This window comes from Hydra vulgaris, chromosome 10 (assembly GCF_038396675.1).
Source record: "Hydra vulgaris chromosome 10, alternate assembly HydraT2T_AEP".
NCBI classification, from domain to species: domain Eukaryota; kingdom Metazoa; phylum Cnidaria; class Hydrozoa; order Anthoathecata; family Hydridae; genus Hydra; species Hydra vulgaris.
Window position 1 is genome coordinate 50,744,936 of NC_088929.1, and position 20,065 is coordinate 50,765,000.

The window sequence follows — 20,065 nt, forward strand, 5'->3', positions numbered from 1 at the left end:
AGTATCACCTGAAAGTAAAACACTAACTTGATTAAAGCTTGCTAATGCTTTTACCGTTTCTTTTAAGTTAACTATTTTATCTTCGTTGAGCAAATTTTTTCCTATATCTTTGTATTGTTGTTTAGAATTAAAGATATCTTTTATGTAGGAGTGAAGTTTAAGCATTCTTTCTGCCATGAGAAACGTGGAGTGCCAACGAGTTTTCACATCTTGAATCAAATGAAGTGCGTGATTTTTTTCAACACCTTGTTGCATTTGACTTTCTTTTAATAAATCATTAAGTTGAGATGAATGATTGAAAGATGTAACAAAATTTCTGCACTTAGTTAATGCTTTTGCAATAAAAAAGAATTAAGGTGAACTACCATTTCCACCTTCTTCAACTAAATCTATGTTTTTTACTACTAATTGCAAAACATGTCCCATGCATCGTATTGCTTGAATGTTTAAACTAAATTTTAAAGAACTTAAACAGTTACGTAATTTACAGGCGTTGTCGAATATACACTCATTATTTTATCATCTCCCTCGAATTTTTCTAAAATTTTTAGTAAAGCTTCGTTTAAAATATCTGCTTCATGTTGCCCATTAAGGTATGCAAATTCCAAACAAAAACTGATGAAAGTAGTTTTGTCAGAAATGAAATGTGCAATTGCAGATATGCAACTATAGTTTTGACAGGACGTCCACCCATCAGTAGTAATAGATAAAACTTTGATTGAACATAATTTAGACTTCAACTTTTGAACATAATTTAGACTTCAACTTTTAACAATTTAAATTGAACATAGTTTAGACTTCAACTTCAGATCAACTTTTTCTCATTATAAATCTGCTAAAAGAGATCTTAACTTTTTTCGGTAAGGCACTTTGTTCTTTGTATATAAGCAAAAATTAATTCTTTAAAGGCATTACTTTCTACTAACATAAATGGAAGACAACTGGCAATAATGAATATCAAAAGACTTCTATTAATCTTATCGCTATTTTCTTCTGACGAACCGTTTCGTTTCTTTTTCATTGTTCTAATTTCGTGATCATGTTCAAGATGGTAATCTAGTATACTTTTTGATGTTTTAATTGAGTACTTTTGAGATCTGTTTTTACTACATTCATTGGATACCCATTTTGATGTTTCCTTCTCAATTGAGTAATATTCGTATGTTGTTTTAGTAGTTTCCTCAATGGTCAAATCAATTTCGATTTCTTTTTGACTGGATGAAAAACTTAAACTATTTTCGTCACCGTTATGATTTGGAGTGAACGTGTTATTGTTTGACATAATTTGATAATTTAATTTCTTAAAATAATTTTATAAATATTGTTTAGAAAAACCATTTTTCTTGTATAAAGCAGCAAAACATTACTTTGGGTTTCAATAAGGACATTCCATAAAATTTGATGCGTTGAGAAATTTAATGAAGTTATCACAATCGAATCAATTTAAAGACATTCATTAAAATTCCTATAAATTTCAGAAATACCAAAAACCATGAAAAATAGTTAATTAAAATATTTTGTCTGTACATGTATTGCCCCAAATGTTATTTTACTGAATTAAATAACAATCGGTTTTTAAACCGCTTAACTTGGTTAAAACAGCTAATATTTTAATAAAAAATAATTTTATACAGAATTAATGGCGGAAAAAGCATTTCAGGTCTTTGGCAGATATACTTCGAGAGCCTCATTTGATGACAACTGAGGGTCTTTTCAAAAAGACTTTTTTTATTATTTACTTTTTTTGGTAGTTTTGTCCCCTACTGCACAACAATGTCATGTCATGGCCCATAAATTTAGGTTTATCACTACCAAATTTTTCTTGTAAGTTTTAGATTGATAAATCATTTTTTCTATTTAAATCAAATCATAAAATTGCTTATATTAAACAATATTAGTGACAAAAATTAATATATGCTATTTAATTTATTATTTTCATTTTTAATTTAATACAGTATATATTTGTATATTTTATAAATTTGTTTCAGATTAAAATTACGAGTCTCTTTTCTAAGCTGGCCTTAGGCATCTGCTAAGTTTACCTAATAAGTAATCCGCCACTATACCAAACACATAATTAGTTAATTTATTGTTTACATTTTTGAAATAAAAATAAAAGTGAATAGTTTAACACGATATTTAATTAAACAATATAAATTTAATAAAAAACTTTTATTTTCTAAATTTTACAATCTAATTGGCGTAAACGAATTAGCGTTTTAAGAATGTAGAACTAACTAATTTACGAGTTCTTACATCAAAAAATAATTGGAAGTGTTATATTAAGGAAATCTGAATATCCGGCACAAAACACAACTTTTAAAAATGTTGCACCATCTATTTTTTATAAATTTGTTTCACATAACTATTTTTATTATTATATATAGTTTAATTATAAATTGAAAACTATTTCTCTTGAAAAACCTGAAAAGCTCAGAAAAGAAAACCTTATAATTCATGCGCTTTAGTAAATTACAACTGTAAATTGTAACTTATAGCAGTTCGTAAAGGCACATGAATAAATACTTAGAGATCTCACCTCCTCACAACTAACGCATAACAAGTTTTATAAAAATTATTTTTGTGCAATTTCTTTTTCCCCCTCCTCTCCTCTCGGCGGCCTTGAAAACAGGTCGAATTTTTATTTAGCTACATATATAATATTAATATATTAATTGTAAATATAGTATAATTAATTTATACAATATAGTTAACAATAACTATATTATATAAATTAAATATACTATATATAATATAAATAATTTATATAATATAGTTATTAATAACTGTATGATATAAATTAATTATATTATATATTAATTAATATATTATTAATATATTTTGTATATTATAATATATAAAATAAATTATTAAAGGGACAAGTTTGGCGAAAGGGACAGTTTTTCCAAGGCGGCAGATGTCCACAGGGATCCAAAGAAAAAGAAGGTATCTAAAAATAAAAAATAAAAAAGTCCTTTACTGAAAATATAGAGAAAATTTTAGAAATATTGGCGCCGACCTGGTTTTTTTTCTCAGGCGGCGTAAAGGCTATCGGCACTCATGCTAATATTATTTAGACTAAAAATTTAGTCGACTAATTTGAATTAAATGAAAAGTTAGTTGACTATTTTTAGTTAGACTAAAAAACTAGTCAACTAATTTTTGTTAACTAAAGCATTAGTCGACTAGTTTTAGTTAGATTAAAAAGTTAGTCGGGTGATTTTAGTTAACTAAAAAGTTTGTCGACTGGTTTAAGTTTTTTTAGATTAGTTAATAACAATTTTTAGTCTTGGTCTCAACACTACTATACAAAAAACTTTTTTTTCAAAATGCCGCTAATTCATCACCCAATATAAAGCCAAAATCTTTTTAGAACACCATTTAGTCTAGCTTTTTCTTATATTACGACGGCATATTTTGATAAATCGTTGGTGCTAAAAATGTTGAACCAATTTTAAACAATCGGTTCTTACTTAGGTTGTTTTTGTACTGCATTATAAAAACTTTAAAATATAAAAACATTCAAATTATTACAAAAAAAAACGTTCAGATATTAGATCAGATTAATATTTCAACAATTAATAATAAAATATCCTCTTCATTTATTAAAAGTTAGGTAGTACTAGAAGTATTCATCGATATCTTCATGGCTTCGGTACAATGAATGGCAGTATTTTGCTTGCTAAACTAAACTTTTACCGTGTTTTTGGTCTAAAATACAAGTGAATCAAAAACAATCTTTGAATTAAAAAACAATATTTTATGGTGCAAAAGTCAGGAACTTCTGATATAGAGTGTCGTATCCCACAAATATCAACCATGGGACCGTTATTTTTCGTTTGTATACATCAATGGTTTGAAAGAGCTTCATCAAAAGTTCTGTCTGTAATGAATGGTGCTAACCTGTTATTTAAAAACTCTGACACGAAAATACAGTTCCAAACCATGAATACGGAATCTGAAAGTTTTAACGTGTGATTTAGAGCCAATAAATAGCCTGTAAATTTTGGAAAAAACCAGCATTATTCCGATTTATATAAAAGTAGAAGCTGATAACCTTAGAATAAAGTTACCAATATTGTTTATCAATAAAAAAAGTACTTAGAGAAAATAATCCAAAGATTTTTAGAATTTTACTATATACACATTTATCATTGCATTAACCATACATGTCTAGTAGAAACAAAAACATCCTCTGCAGTTGGAGTGCTATGTAAATTAAGAACTTTATTTAAATTATAGAATATTAAGACAAATATTCTATAAAATAATAGGCTAAAATTCTATACTATTCTATGTAAATATGTAAGCAACTACAAAACAAAGGTTTAGTTTTGTTAAGTTTTGCAAAAATAACTACTTATTAAGCTTTATTGTTTTAGTTTCTTTTGTATATTTATATATATATATAATATATATATATATATATATATATATATATATATATATAATATATATATATATATATATATAACGATAATTTTTCATTTCTTGTTACATCACAGTAATCATAATATGTTTTAATTTTTGACAATCATTGATTAAACATTAACAAATTTAATAAGTTTATTAATTTCACAAAATATATTTTTGAGATAATAGAACTTCAAGTCGAACGAGTATTGTGTATAATACGCAATTATTGTCATGTTATGCAATATTAAAGTTTTGATTTAATTTTTGAACTTTAAAGGTATTTAACAGTAATTCTTAAGTTTGAATGGTATACTCATTTGCTGGCTTCTTTGCCAAAAATTGCTTTCGGTTGTCAGAGTAGGCTCGAGGATGTTCTACCTCAACTTGAAGAAGAAACTGGAGCTAAGGATCATCACGAGTGATAAGTCCTCTATACTTACTAGATTACTGCAACTCCTCGTTTCACATATTCGTTTACCTATTTCAAAATTTTTTATTTTTGTGTTGTTTGTTTGAATTCGTCATGTTCATTACCTAATTCAGGATTTACCATTTAAAAATCCATCTGTTAACTCCGTAATTGAAAAGAATTTTAAAGATTTGGCATTTACAAAATCTTCCAATTTCTTGTTTTTAATACATCCATTAGAACACTAAGCCTTTTAGTGTAATCTTGTGTTAAATCTACGTTTTTCATAGCACTTTCCATAAGTCGTTTTGTATTTGAACTGATCTGATCATCAAAGTATGCTAAACCCACAAGTTCAGGCGACAATTAGCATAAATGGTTGGATCGAATATTTGATTTAGCTTCCGCGAATACTGAACGGATAGTCGAGTACTTCAAAAATGATTTCATCAACTTCAAATCGCTGTTTGGAGCATTTTCAGCTAGTGGGGCTGTGATCCATATTTTCAGGTAGACAGAAACCGTAAATACACAAACATCACGTAATCGCAGTTATTTTGTCAGTGTTAATTTGAATTAATGTCTAAAATCCAGATTTTAACACTGTAAATCACCTTAGATATCCAAAGTGAATGATGCATGGCCCTGGGGCTCAAAACCCGAATTCCTCCTTCAGGTAAGGCACCAAGAAAGATAATGACAAGTTCAAAAAACTGCCTGTTGTCATCTCGAGATTGACTTTGTTTATGATTATTTTTACAAATGTTGATTGTGCTCCCTTGAATATCTTCCACTAGATCAGCTAAATCAATTGCGATTCCACTGTCATATCTGTCGGGGTTCATTAATTCTGATTTCTCTTAAAACCTCTTAAAAAAAAGAACCTCAGGAGCAGATATTAACCCCATGCACACGACACCAATGATAAGTTCCATAATTTGATGTCAGCATGCAAAGTACAAAGCTCTATTCCAAGCTCTTGTTCCAGAAGAACACATACACCAATAATTCTGCCTGTGTTGAAACTTGTCGAATCAAATCAGATTGCTCAGATGCTATTGGTTATATTCCAATCTTCATTTGCACCAAAGACGGCAAAAGCTTGAGCCTTCCCAGTTCCAGAAAAATGCTTGATAACAGTTAAAAGCTGAGAAACACCGTAGCTAGAAATCAATACTTGCACCTTTTTGGTGCCTCCAACTGCTCAAGCGGCACTCTCGTCCTCACTTTCCATATTTAAACTATCTTCTTCGGATGACAAGAAGTTTTCACTTGCATTCTGTATGCGCTGCATATTCTGATCCTACATTTGTTAACGCCTGAAATCCAGTTCCTGTTTCTTTAGGCTGCCCTTTTCTCTTTTATTGTCAAAGTTAGACATATTTCGGCCATTGATCCTCGCCTTTTTTTCTCTTGCTGTGCAAACAAGAAATCTTTGTCTTCTTGAATGTTAATCATGCTCACAGCATTAGCATGAGCCAAATCAATTAAATTATCCATTCTAGAGATAAAAGAATTCTCTCTTGTTTGCTAAGATGCAGATTTTATTTCTTTAGTTTTTGTTAGCAAAAGCCTATCTTTAAACAATTGATTCAGTTTTGTAAGGCAATTGCGATGTTCTCTTATTGGAATTCGAGCTTTCTGCGAAAACATTGCAATCTAAATAATTGTAACAGACGTTGATTGTCAGACAGTTTCTTTTAGACCTATGTGGCGTTACAAAAACAAACCAAGAGTCATACGCACAGATGGAAGCTTACTTTAAGTGAGTTCAGCCACAGAATATCCAACTAGAAACCCCTTTGTTTTAAATCTAGTTGCTAATGACGTTTTTCTATAAATAAAGTTTATTAAAATTTTTAAATAAGGTTTCATTTATTGTCCAGTAGTTGCAAAGTTTAATATAAATAATCCTAACAAAAGATTTTCAAAGCACGAAAGGAAAAGAAATTGTAGGATAGTAAGACACAGTAAAAGAAACACCTTTTTTTGCAGATCGGGAAAATTTTAGCAAATTTTATTAGAATTTTCAAATTATCAATTGATGATAACCTTATTAAATGAAGATGATTTTAATTAAAATAAAGGTTTTCTAGCACTATTAATATCATTAATAACTTTATTACTAGTAATATCATCACACCCACGTGATTTGTTACTTTTGAGTTCGGCTAGTGCTTTGTTTAAATCACTCTTAGCTATTTTCCAGACGGCACAACTCGTTTAAAAGTTACGCGTGGTTTCTGTTGCGTGTTTAAAACTCCCGAAAACACTAAGAATAACACGTGTCAAGAATAGGGTTTCGATTCCGTTAAATTAACTAATATATTTTACCAAAAAACCAGTTTGGATATTACGTTTTTAAGTTACAAAGTTAAGTTTAAGTTACAAAGTTACGTTTTTAAGTTACGGTTTTTCAGTTACAAAAATGGAGTATTAAATTATCAAAAGTTTTCGCAACGAATGTGAAACCATTACTAAAAGCACGAGATTTTTCAAATTTATTGCATTTTTATTTGTGTAACAAGAACATTCAGGAAAACATTTGTCGAGAAAATTTATATGTTAAATAAATTCAGTTTTTGTTAAGTATTAGCATGTATATATATTATATATATATATATATATATATAATATATAAAAATAAATATAAATATTATATTATAATATATATATATATATAATATATATATATAATATATATATATATACACATATATATATGTTTAAATATACATATATATACTTATAAATAAATATATATATTTAAATATATATATATATATATACATATAAATATATATATATATATATATATTTTGTATATATATATATATATATATATATATATATATATATATATATATATATATACACACACACACAAACACACACACTTATATTAGTATACACGTGTGTATATATAGGTGTAAATATATACACACATTTAAATACACACGTGTATCTATATACATACACACTTGTGTATCCATATAATTTATACAATGTATATTTTATATATGTATGTATAATACATATATAAAATATAAATGTGTTTATTTATGTATTCATATGTATATATGTGTGTATGTATAAGTCTATATATTATGTATTTATGTATATATATATATATATATATATATATATATATATATATATATATATATATATATATATATACATATATGCTTATATACATGCATACATACACTTATAAATAAATGTATATGTTATGTATACGTAATATATACACATACACACATGTGTGTTTATTTCGGCGTATGTATATTTGTGTGTATTTGTTCCTGTGTACGTGTGTTTATTTCTGCGATGAATATATATATATATATATATATATATATATATATATATTATATATATATATATATATATATATATATATATATATATATATATATATAAAATACATTTTTTGTGTTAATAGTATTATTGTTATTACTATTAGTATTGTTATTATTGTTATATGTTTAAAAATACTTGTGTTGTTCCTATATAAATGTGTGTGTACTAAATACTATAGGATATCCTATTAATAATAATTATTTAACAAAAATGAAAAGAACAAGTTCAGCATAGTAGAAAGAATATATGAAAAAATATCGATCAGCCTTAGCTGGAAATTTATTTCCTGAATGTTAAAATTTGTCTTCGAGCTGCGAGGATGCACCAATATACTACCTATGCTTCAATAAACTTTCTCTACCAATATTGACAGCAAAATATAGTAATACTATGTTGCAAAATACTGTCCGCAAGTAACTTTACTTATCTGTAAATCAATGGCTTATATTTGAAAATTATTATATAAATATTTAAATAAATTTTAATTGTTTAAGAAGATACAAAAATAAGTCAGCAGCAAAAAAATATGGCATGAGCCGAAGCCAGCTAGAAAATTTCTTGCATAGTCTATATTATTGCAGAAATGATATTTTTTTTGCTGATTAAGGTAAGGGTGAACTTTTTTTGTTTTGTTTGTGTGTGTGTGTATATATATATATATATATATATATATATATATATATATATATATATATATATATATATATATATATATATATATATTTATATATATATATATATATATATATATATATATATTTATATATATATATAAATATATATATATTTATATATATATATATATATGTATATATATATGTATATATATATATATATATATATATATATATATATATATATATATATATATATATATATATATATGTATATATATATGTATATATATATATATAAACATTTTTAAACCAGAATATGTGGGTTTCAATAAGCAACAAGACATAAATTGAAAAGATTCTACTATAAGTCTTCTACTTACTTATAGTTTACTAAAATAATCTTCCTAATTCTACTAAAAGTCAACTACTTAGTTTTTCACTTTTTCAACGAAAAAGAAAATGAGAAAAAATATTAATGGTGGTACAACTGTTAATGAAAATATTTTATAATGAAACTCTAGTTATTTATCTTTAACTTTAAAAAATTTAAAATGACACTAATAAATCTGGTATATTTTGTTTTGGGAAATTTTATCTTTTTGGAGTTTTGTCGTTATCACATAATCTAGATGAAGACAATATATTTATTGAAGACTTCAGAAACTTAATGAAGATAATAATATTAATGTTTATTAAGGTAGGTGACTATTAATGAACAGGGGCATGTGTGCATTTGGTTTTTTTAAATATTATGTATAACTTATATTTATATTTATTGCCTATATTTGAGTGTATATTAGTCTAATTTATCTTAAAACAGGATATTTGCACTTTAACAATCAACCTTTCGAATCAACCTTTAAAGATTTCTATATTTATAAGCAAAAATCAATTAAGAGAGGATTTACATCCTGGTACAAATGCTAATGAAAATACTTGTGAATACTCGGGCTTCTGGGTCTTTCCAAAGTAATAACTTATTTGCATTTAATTTAAAAGTTTATAATATTTAAAAAGTACAATAGTATATTTGATGAATTATGTTTCTTAATGGGTTTCATAAATTCTTAAAGGGCGTCTCTTATTTAGGTTGAAGTAGGTGGCTCTAAAAAACAATTTGAAAAGAAGAATGAAGGGTCGATTCCGTTTAAATGTACAGACACAAACAAGCGTGATTAATAAGGAAAAAAGCAATTTTACTCTTCCATCGAATCATCACTCTGGTTTTTTCAAACAGCATTTTTTATAGTGCATTTATTTAGGTACAATACAAAACAATAGACTAAGATAATCATTTATTTTGTTATTTATTATAAAACTTGTTTTTTTTTAAATAGATTAAGGCAAATCATCAAAAAACATTACCAATACAGATCGACCAAAAAATCAGACAAACGAAACTTCTCCCATGGATGATGCCATATTTTAGCGTAAAATGATTGTGTCACACCATTACATAAAAAGAAATTTGGGCTACTGCAATAGTTTTTAGATAAAGATTTGAATGAAGTTAAATTTGAACAGGTTACCTCAATTGAGGAGTTAGTAAAGTTCGAATCCGACTTTTTTCTTAAAAAGAACATCGAATGTTCTTTTTAAGAAAAATTAAAAAGAACATTCGATGCTACTGGAATTGTTTGTAAAAATGCGAAAGCGTATTGTTATACGATTTTAGATTTAATAATGACGGAAGAGGCGATCAATCGAAATTAAATATTATGTATGGTAACCATGTGCCAAGCGTCTTTTATTAGCTTATTTTTAATGATTTGGTTTATTATTTCTTTGTTTATTTTTTCTTCGTAGTATTATTGTAAAATAATTTACCTTAAAAAACAAAAATAAAACAACAAAATTGTCGTAAATGTAATGTAGTATATATAAAAAAAGGTTTACATGTTTAAAGCTATAAACGTGTCTAACAAAACCTACGTATTTTTAGTTTATCATTAAACCGTGCTGAACAGCTGTTAGTTCAGGCATAAGTTTGGAAAACTTATGCCTGAACTAACTTAAGGCATTGAATAAAGTTTCCGTTTGGAAACTTTATTTAATGCCATAAGTCCGTTTTAAACTATAGAAAACACGAATTTAAAACCTCATAAAACACGAGTTTAAAACCTCAAAAACACGTATTTAAAACATAAAAAAACTCGTGTTTAAAACCTTAGAAAACACGTGTAAAACTCCAGTTAAACTTCCCGTGAAATCGACGTGTTTTTGGTTTACGCCTGGATCGTAACAAACACGTGTTTATACGGGTTTTCATTCCGAGATTAAAACCAGATGTGCCGTCTGGGTTATCATTAATTATATTAGGGCTGGGTTTTCGTTTTAAAATTTGTATTAAAAGTTTTAGTTGGATGCACAATATTTGATGCGAAAGAAAATACATAGTTTTATTAATTCGATATTTGTTAAGTTATTCACTTATGTATATTTTAAACGTTATGTTTTTGTTGTTTGAAGTCAATTTTTTTAGCAAGCAAAAGTGCTTTATTTTTTTTGCGGTAACTTAATTGAGTATGGAATTTGTTATAATTATGCTCTACTGATCTTAATCGGGTCAATTACAAGAGTAATTTGTTTTACATTTCCTTATGGTTTTTTGAAACTTTAACCTTTTGTTGCGCTTTTTCACCTCTTTCAATTTTAGTTTTAAGAAACTTTGTATAGAGTTATTATTTTCTTTTAGACGACTTTCTTTGATTTCGAGTCATCCATGGATTTTTAAATTCATTGTTGTTTGTTTTTTTTTTAATTTATTTTCAGGAAGATATTATCAAAAAAATTAAAAAAAAAAATTTAAAAAACCAATTATTTCCCAATTTGGATCTAAAGAAGTTTAAACGCTGAAATAATTTTCATCATCAAGATGTCTTTTTCGTTTATCATGATTTTCGTACCAAAGATTTCTACGAGTTACAATGCATTTTATTTTATCATTGTTTAATAAAGTTTCGTGGGTATTACGGAACATAGGAAAATGATCAGTAAAAACTGCAAAGAAACTGCGAGATTCAAACTGTTATTCAGAGAACTATTTGTTAGAATGCAATCAATGGTAGTTGATGAATTTACTGAAATGCGCGTAAGTTTAAAAATGGTGGCTTATTTGTTTAATTTAAATAATGCCTCAAAAAACATTTTACATTTTCAAACCCTTTGTAATATATAGTATCCATTTTTAAATGACTGTCGAACAAACCGTGTTTATTTTCTTTGCTCATTTTCAAATTAATAATCCTAAAGTAGTTTAGAAAGCTGATTTGCCTGCCACATAGTGGTCTATGTAAAGAAAAGAAAAACATTCCTATCGGTTAAATTTAAAATTTCTGTACACAAAGTTTCAATTTGCATTTTTTGATTTGCTGAATTTGGTTTTTGTTTTGAATACAATTTTTTCAATAACAAATACGCAACTCCGCCTCCCTTCGTTTTAAGGTAAATTCTTACTTACAAAATTATGAGAAGTCAGGCTATATAGAGACTTTTTTGAAATATGCAAATTTTTCTTAGTTTTTGAAAATCATATGACAATAACATCAAAATAAAATGAAAAATTATTCTTATTATAAACTATTACATAGAATACATAACCAAAGATAAATTTTGAGTAAAAAAGTACAAATTCAAAGCAGAAAAAGGTCGTTGTTACACGTTAAAACTCGGGCCCAAACTTCTTCTTTTTTATTGCATCGTTTTTCAAACTGTTTTTTGTTTCTAAATAAAAATAGAAAAATGATAGAGAACGATAGTTTTATAATATAAAATTAAGTTAAAACAGATAAATACTATCCTATCATAGTAACACAGTTAACTACTGAAATATAGTTTAAGTATGTTAAAGTTACTCTAGATGATAAAAATAATATCATTTTCTTTGATAAAAGAAAACAAACAGTGCAAGCTTTATAGTGACCTATAGCTTGCACAACAACATAGTAGGGTTTGTTAAAATGCTGTCTTTTATATTTACCGGCATTATTGAATTACCGATATGCCGGGTAATAAGCGGTTAGTTTTTGAATAAAACTGGGTTAACACATTTATAGCAACGCTTTTACATTCTCTGCCTCGTAGGTCACGATAAGTTTGAACATGTAACAAAAACTTTCATGTAAAAGCTTGTAGAGATACTTAGCAAAAAATACTTTAGGCAAAAAAGAATAAAACTTACGAGCATGTAGAGGAAAGACAACGATGTTTCCGATGTAGCCATCCTGAGCTTCATACCATGGATCACCAGCGTATACTTTGACATTTTTAAATTCTTGTGGCTTGAGGTTTTCTACTTCATATACTTTTTCAAAGTTAACATATACCTCAAAAATAGTCTTTCCAGAAGCAACTGATTGACGTATTTGAAAAACTGTCCATTCGCCAAGTGTAAGTGGCTTGGAAAATAAATAATGATTTTGGTTACCATTAATTGCAAAAGCAACGTGCAACATTTTATAATAAATCCAAACGCCAGGGATTCGATCACCATATTTTTCATTATTTTCTCCTGTAGTCAAATGAAGAACGCTTCTAAATCCATCTGAAAAGTTGTTGAGTTTTAAAGTGAAAGAAACAGCAAAACTAGTTTCTAATTTTGACAAAACCCCGATCAAGTTATCTTTCTTCAGTTTCTCCATTTCTCCTTTATAAAGATATTCTAATGTAAAGAATAAAGCACATTTTAAGTAATTGATAAAGACGAAAAAATGCATTGTAAAAAAAATAACATTAAATTTTTAAAGTTTGATTATTATTGATGAATCTTGTCTTGTGCCTCTACAGTATTTGCCAAAAATTCGCCTCAATACCATGTGAAAAATAGAATCTTCTAAAATTCAGCTAAGCAATTAATTAAAAATGAAAGCGTGAAAAATGAAGTCTATAGCACTGATTAAGAATTGAGTTTCTATTTGTAAATGATAGCAAGTCGTGTATTTAAAGGTTTTATAATATACTTTTTGTATTTTCAAAATACTAATTTAATTAGCAGACTCTTTGCTATCTCTGATTTAGGTGCTGGCTTTCTCACAATTGTTACCTAGTTGCTATATTTATTTAATACTATTACTTTTAACTGGTAAAAGTGGTTTTTAGAAACTTCAACACAAAAGCATAAGTGTGATGCATTGTTATTGGTGTGTTTTGAATGATTTACTTAAGAATTATTTATCTGTAAGAACAAAAATAGAAACTCAACGTTGTGAATAATTGCTTTTAAAATGAGCGTGAATAAATATAGTTACCTAGACAATGTGTAACCGCGAATAGTAAAACAAGACCAAGTATCTTTTTCTAAAAAGAAAACGTTATTCAAAAATTAAGCCGTTTCTTTAGTAAAACTAGTTTTGTAAAAATTGTAAAAAATTCATTAATAAAAAGTTTGAAACTTTTACTACCATTTTTTGTTCTGTAATCTGAATCGCAATGTTTCGCTTTCTCTCATCAGGTCTGACTAGAATGATGAAATGGCGCTTCTTTATACGGAGAACAAGGTTACTGTTGTGTGACGGGATGAATATTCCTAACAATGGTTTTTCAAACAATTGTTTTAATTTTATTATATATTTTATTATTTAAAAATATTTTAATCACTTTTTGACGTCAATTCTTAAATGATAAAATCTAATTTTGCATAGAAATTTTGCAACTCAATTTAATTAGCTAATTTTATAATATTTTTTAAGATTTATTATACGCAAGTTGAGAGCTTATTTTGTATTATATTGTAATTAAATCTGCGCAGCATTTGTTAAATTGAGATCCAAATCTTTTCTAATATTGTTTATAAATCCTCAAATGTCATTCTTTTTGATTGTATGATTCCTAAGAGTCCGCATTATTGTTAATTCCAAAACACGCCATTCGAGATTTAAAAATAGAAATGAAAATGCGGACACGATAGATTTATTTTAAAAAAAAAACTGGCTACTTTTGTTTTCTTTTGAGCTAAATAGTTCAAACATTCACGCATAAAAAAATTTTTAATACTTTTCACAATGGTGGAGAAGAAAGGGATGGAATGATTTTTCATTTAAGAAATTAACAAAAAATTTCAAAAATGGATTTAAACGAAACTGTATTTATATCTTGTATTTTAAAAAACTAATTGGTTTATTTTAACAACTTTAACGCAGTTTCAGACGCATAATTTTGGTTTTTTACGCTAATTTTGACGCATAATTTTGTTTTTTCCTATGAAGGCAAGTTTTTTAGGGATATTTTTTCTTGAGACAGGTGTTTGTTTTGCGTAACTTTAGTTAGAGCAGTAGATAGTTTTGAAATGTCATAAATTGGTGACAGAAAACATAAAATAAGGCATCTTGCCACAATTGCATGACCACTTAAAAAGTGTATAATTTTTTTATATTATTCTTTATTAGCATGATTCATCGAGCACGGTTTGTTTTTCGCTTGATAGAAAAAAAAAATATGGCAGCGATATTATTAACAAAAACGATTTTAAAGTCTATTGTTAAACTAATTTTTTTAACATTAAATCTCAAATCTACTTTTTCCAAGTCCTGGTTTAAATTTAAAGTAGTTTCATGTCAGAAAATATGGATTTAAAAACTTTAAAAGTTTTAAAGGATTCTTTTTGAATCATACATTTTTTTAAAATCTGCTTTTAAATGTTATTGTTTTTCAATATAACAAATGATTTTTTGAATATAATAGTTTGATTTAAATAATATTTAAATATAATCAAAATTTGAATATAATCAAAATTTGAATATAATCAAAATTTGAATATAATAAACTTTAATATTATTTTAATAAAATTGTTTCTGAGTGTTTAAAATTAGATCATGTCAAAAAAGAATAATTTTTTATGTAAAGTGTAATTATTGCATCGGCCAAAGGAAATTGGAACATCAGTAAAGATGGGACAAAGCATTCAGAAGTTTTCTTTTCATCTAACTTAAATTGAATGATGGAAACACAAAACAAAACTAAGTTTACGTTTTAATTCAGCCTACTAGTTACCACTAGTATCATCGAAGTGGTCTTTTGACAAAACTTTGTACTTCTTTAACCTTTTTTCATACAATAACAAAGGAATTTGGCCAAATTGAAAAATAAATGTACAAAAGCTACAAGGCAGAAAAAATGCTTCATTATCCGATTTCAATGTGGTATATGTTTAAGCAATCAATAAAAAAGGGTTTCGTAATGATATGAGGCCTGTTGCTCTGGTGTTGTTTAAAAGTATAACTTATAAACAAGAATTGTAGTTGTCCAGTAGATTGTAGTTGTGTTTTCATATAATAGTTTTTAAATTAGATTATCTCAACTTCTTTTCAAGTTTTTGGAAACTAAAACTTCTTAGAATTTGCGAACTGAAAACTAACGGAGGTAATTCAACATTATGATAAATTAAACATACCGATAAAGCATTATAGCCTCATAAATAAAAGTTATTCAAAGTTTTAGAATAATAAAATTGTTTGCCATTTGTCTTTTTGGTACTGACTGTCTATTTTTGTAAGGTGTTGCAAGATGGTTATACTTTGTTTTTTCAATGTTGTTTTAGTACTAGATGGGGAAGTTCAAGTATACAAGAATCATTTATCGTTATTCGGAAATAAATGATGTTCATTTATAGTTGCTGAATATCTGCTAAGTTCACTTCATATATGCGCAAGTTAATCGAATAAACCCAACGGGCACAAACGTCCTTAGGACATCTAAACACCGTCTTGCGGATGTCACATGTTCGCAGGACGTCCTTAAGAAGTACAGAGGATGTTTTACGCCCACTGGGTAGAAATATGTGGTTTAAAGCTGATTTAATATGTGTTTTCTAGAATAGAATAATTACTAAAAACAAAAAACTTTTAAAAAATTCAAGATATATAGGGCTAAACCATTTTTAAACAATTAATCTTTAATAAGTTTTTTGATTATCTTTCATTCAATATTATTTCAATTTTGTAATTTTCCATGGGCAGTCACAAATAATAAAAGTTAAAAAAATTGCATAGTATATAAACACACGGGTGCAAAATGTTATTTGGAGCTGATAAAACTGTACCATGCAAGTCTCGTTAGTGTATTCTTGTCGCATTAAACGTCTATAAAATCAACTAACACCTAGTTTTAATGTTCATGTATAAAACAAAGACGGAACTATCTCCTATAACTTTTCAGTCCTATTTTGACAAAGTAGGTCATACATAACAAAACAAAAACTTCACATAATACCTAAATAATAGTAATAAAAGTTGTCCCTAAATATGATTTAAGACAAGTTACATATTCAATTCAATGTCGTGGACCTTGTTTTTTAATATTGCAATTACAAAAAAAATTATACAACAGTTTGAAAATGAATCAAAACATATATAATTACTTAATAATTTTAACATATCCGACTTTCAATGCTTCTATTAAACTACAAATCAATTAAATAAAGTACATCTCAGATTGTTTCAACTATTTTTTCGTTAATTTAGTTTATGTGTTTCCTAAAATATTGAATACTGTGGCTGAATTCTAATTTGGATTGATAAATTTTTTTATTTTTAATTCTTACTGTTAACAAATTGTTGTTACTATTACTTTTTAAAATATATAAACATATATATTATATATATACACATATAATATATATATACACATATAATATATATATACACATATAATATATATATATACATATATATACACATCTATTACAGTTTATACGCAAATATTACAGGTTGTGTAAATCAAGTACTCTTTTTTTTTAACTTTACCTTCTTTACATGAATATTTCTTTTTACACGTATATTGTTTATAAACCTTTTTATTAGCCTAGCACAAACTTTTCTATATATTTTACTTTTACATTTTTCAATAAATAAGTTGTGTAGTAAATATTTAACGGTTATTGTGAGTACTTGATATTTTATTTATTTATTCATTTTTATTTCATTTTAATTTTTCAGGTTTACTTAATAATTTTTCTTAACATGAATAATATTCTTGAAGTATTTCTAAACTAATTTTTTATGATATTTTACCTTTATAGTTTTCCATAAATAACTTAAAAAGTATACATATATACATACATATATGTATATATATATATATATATATATATATATATATATATATATATATATATATATATATATATATATATATATATATATATATATATATATATATATATATATATATATATATATATATATATATATATATATATATATATATATATATATATATATATATATATATATATATATATATATATATATACATATATATATATATCGGGGAGAGTTGCCTTAATTGGAACACTTTAGGAAAAAATATTTATTAACCAAAGATGGCTTAACTATGAAAACATTTATGAATTAAATAATATAGATATACAACCCTACTATGCTTTTATTAATGATTCGACTCTATTGATCGCACCCTTATTGGATATAAACTTTGATTTTTCAAGGCACCATTTTGTTCCAATAAAGGCAACTGGTCTCCTTGAATGGAACACATATATTCTTTAATTAGAACAGTTCTAATATTTGAATAAATTACAGCTATAAAACTTATGGCTCAAAGGAAAAATTTATTGATTAGCTTTTTAATAAAAAAGTATTTAAAAGATATAATAACAAATAAAAATTAAAACAAATATTTAATCCTTTTTTCGCAATTCATAAGTCTTTTTTTCTTGCAGCTTCTGCACTTGGGATGGTAGTGGTGATATGTGGTGTGCTGTGGTGGCGATGGTGATTTTATTGATGTGCTCAATTTCATTTGTTCCATGGTGATTGAGTCAAGTGCTACTTTGCTTTCCTGTGGTTTTTGCAATAGTTTGGCAGTTATTGGATTTAGTGTGAGCTTTTTTTTTGTAGCTTTTTTAATTTGTTTGGAAGCTATTTGATTTAGTGTGTGCTTTTGATTTCTTGGTGTAATTTCTAGAGCACTTCTATATGGGGAGCTTGTAAGATCAGCCGCCTGAGTTGTTTGTGATCTTCTTTTTTGTTTTTTAATTCAAGTGAAACCGCTGTAAAGACAAAATTGAAACTGAAACATGACATTTTTTTTTTTTTTAACTTGATTTATCTGCAGATAGTTTTGTCATCCCATCTATACTTTCAGATGACTGAAGATTGTTTGAAATACCAGCATCATTAAATGAAGAGGCTGTAAAATCAGAATCAGTGAATACATTAAGGCCACAACCCACTAGCCTGAAATCCTTTCATAGCAATTCTCAATGATGCTGCCTGACTATATGCGTCACCAAATAATACTGCAACTTGCCAAGTTGTTACTGGTTGTGATATATGTGACCACATCCATTTTCGCATAGCTTCATCATAGTATGTACCAAGTGGTCCAAAGAACGCAACGTCTAATGGTTGCAGTCTGTGTGTAGTATGGGGGAGGTAGTGATACCATACGCACTCCAGCATTTCGTGCTAGATATATCGCTGCCAAATTTTTTGAATGTGTAACATGACCATCAAGTATCAACAAAACTTTTGATTGTTTTGAAGGTTTAACAACTTTAATGAAATGATTGAGCCAATCTAAAAAACCTTCACTTGACATCCATCCTTTCTCTTGAGTACTAAATACAGTTCCTGGAGGTGCACCATTTGTTATTTCTGGCTTCATTCTTTTGCGTTTATATATTAACATTGGTGGAACATAAAATCCTGCTGCAGATACACAGACTACAGTTGTTACTGAATTTCCTCGTTCACTACTAGTCATAATTCCAATTCGTTTTTTGCCCCTTGCACTAATAATTTTTATCTGACCATCTTGTACTGTTGATAAACTAGTTTCATCCATATTATAAAGTCTGTCTGGAGTTAACTTTTCTTCCATGTATAACTTTGAAAGTAAATTAAAGAAAGATTGCACTCGCTCTTTATTAAAACCTTGCGCACGTGCAATTGATGTTGATTCAGGCCCACAAAGCGACAGTTGTGGGTGCCTTTGCATAAATGCATAATACCACTTTTTTCCTGCCATTCGTGTTTGTTTGTTAAAATTATGTGTGATGTTGTTAGTTTCCGCAATAGCAAATGCTAGACGACGAAGATCAGCAATCCTTAATCCAAAGTACATCGATTCTAATAATAAACAGTGATCAGCTAGTTCTGTTTCAATTTCATTAGGTAAGGTGGTAAGTCGACCATGAAATTTCACATTTGCAACAGCAACTTTGTTTTTTTCTTTTATATGCCTTGACAAAGTTGCTTTTGGAATACAAAATTTATAAGCGGCTTCATTTAAGCTGATTTCTCCT

General features: G+C 27.0%; 2 protein-coding genes and 1 long non-coding RNA gene across 4 annotated transcripts in view; 1 reads left to right on the forward strand and 2 right to left on the reverse strand.

The window, feature by feature from the left end:
- The first annotated feature begins 9,321 nt into the window (after nucleotides 1–9,321).
- On the forward strand, nucleotides 9,322–10,642 carry LOC136086032 (uncharacterized). Of its 2 annotated transcripts, XR_010641332.1 has the most exons (4): nucleotides 9,322–9,502; nucleotides 9,626–9,774; nucleotides 9,895–10,067; nucleotides 10,143–10,640. It is a non-coding gene; the product is annotated as an uncharacterized LOC136086032 (long non-coding RNA). The 2 variants fall into 2 exon arrangements; XR_010641331.1 differs by having other exon boundaries at nucleotides 9,327–9,774; nucleotides 10,143–10,642.
- Nucleotides 10,643–12,356: 1,714 nt separating this feature from the next.
- On the reverse strand, nucleotides 12,357–14,337 carry LOC136086033 (uncharacterized). Its single transcript, XM_065808260.1, has 4 exons — nucleotides 14,205–14,337; nucleotides 14,052–14,100; nucleotides 12,986–13,465; nucleotides 12,357–12,528 (listed from the first exon to the last, which is right to left on the reverse strand). The coding sequence occupies exons 1-4, from the start codon at nucleotides 14,205–14,207 to the stop codon at nucleotides 12,467–12,469; spliced, it is 594 nt and encodes a 197-aa protein (XP_065664332.1). The 5' UTR covers nucleotides 14,208–14,337; the 3' UTR covers nucleotides 12,357–12,466.
- Nucleotides 14,338–19,122: 4,785 nt separating this feature from the next.
- Nucleotides 19,123–20,065, reverse strand: part of LOC136086436 (uncharacterized) — a 1,089-nt gene continuing 146 nt past the window's right edge. Inside the window, exon 2 of the mRNA XM_065808733.1 lies at nucleotides 19,123–20,065. This exon is cut by the window's right edge and continues 20 nt beyond it. Within this exon, the coding sequence (XP_065664805.1) occupies nucleotides 19,123–20,065 (943 nt within the window).

Excerpts from the sequence above, each read along its gene's own strand:
- LOC136086033 (XM_065808260.1), bottom strand. Across the intron at positions 13,466-14,051 it reads CGCGGTTACACATTGTCTAG|AATATCTTTATAAAGGAGAA; the intron begins GTAACTATATTT and ends TCTTTACATTAG. Across the intron at positions 12,529-12,985 it reads TGTCTTTCCTCTACATGCTC|AAACAAAAAACAGTTTGAAA; the intron begins GTAAGTTTTATT and ends ATTTTTATTTAG.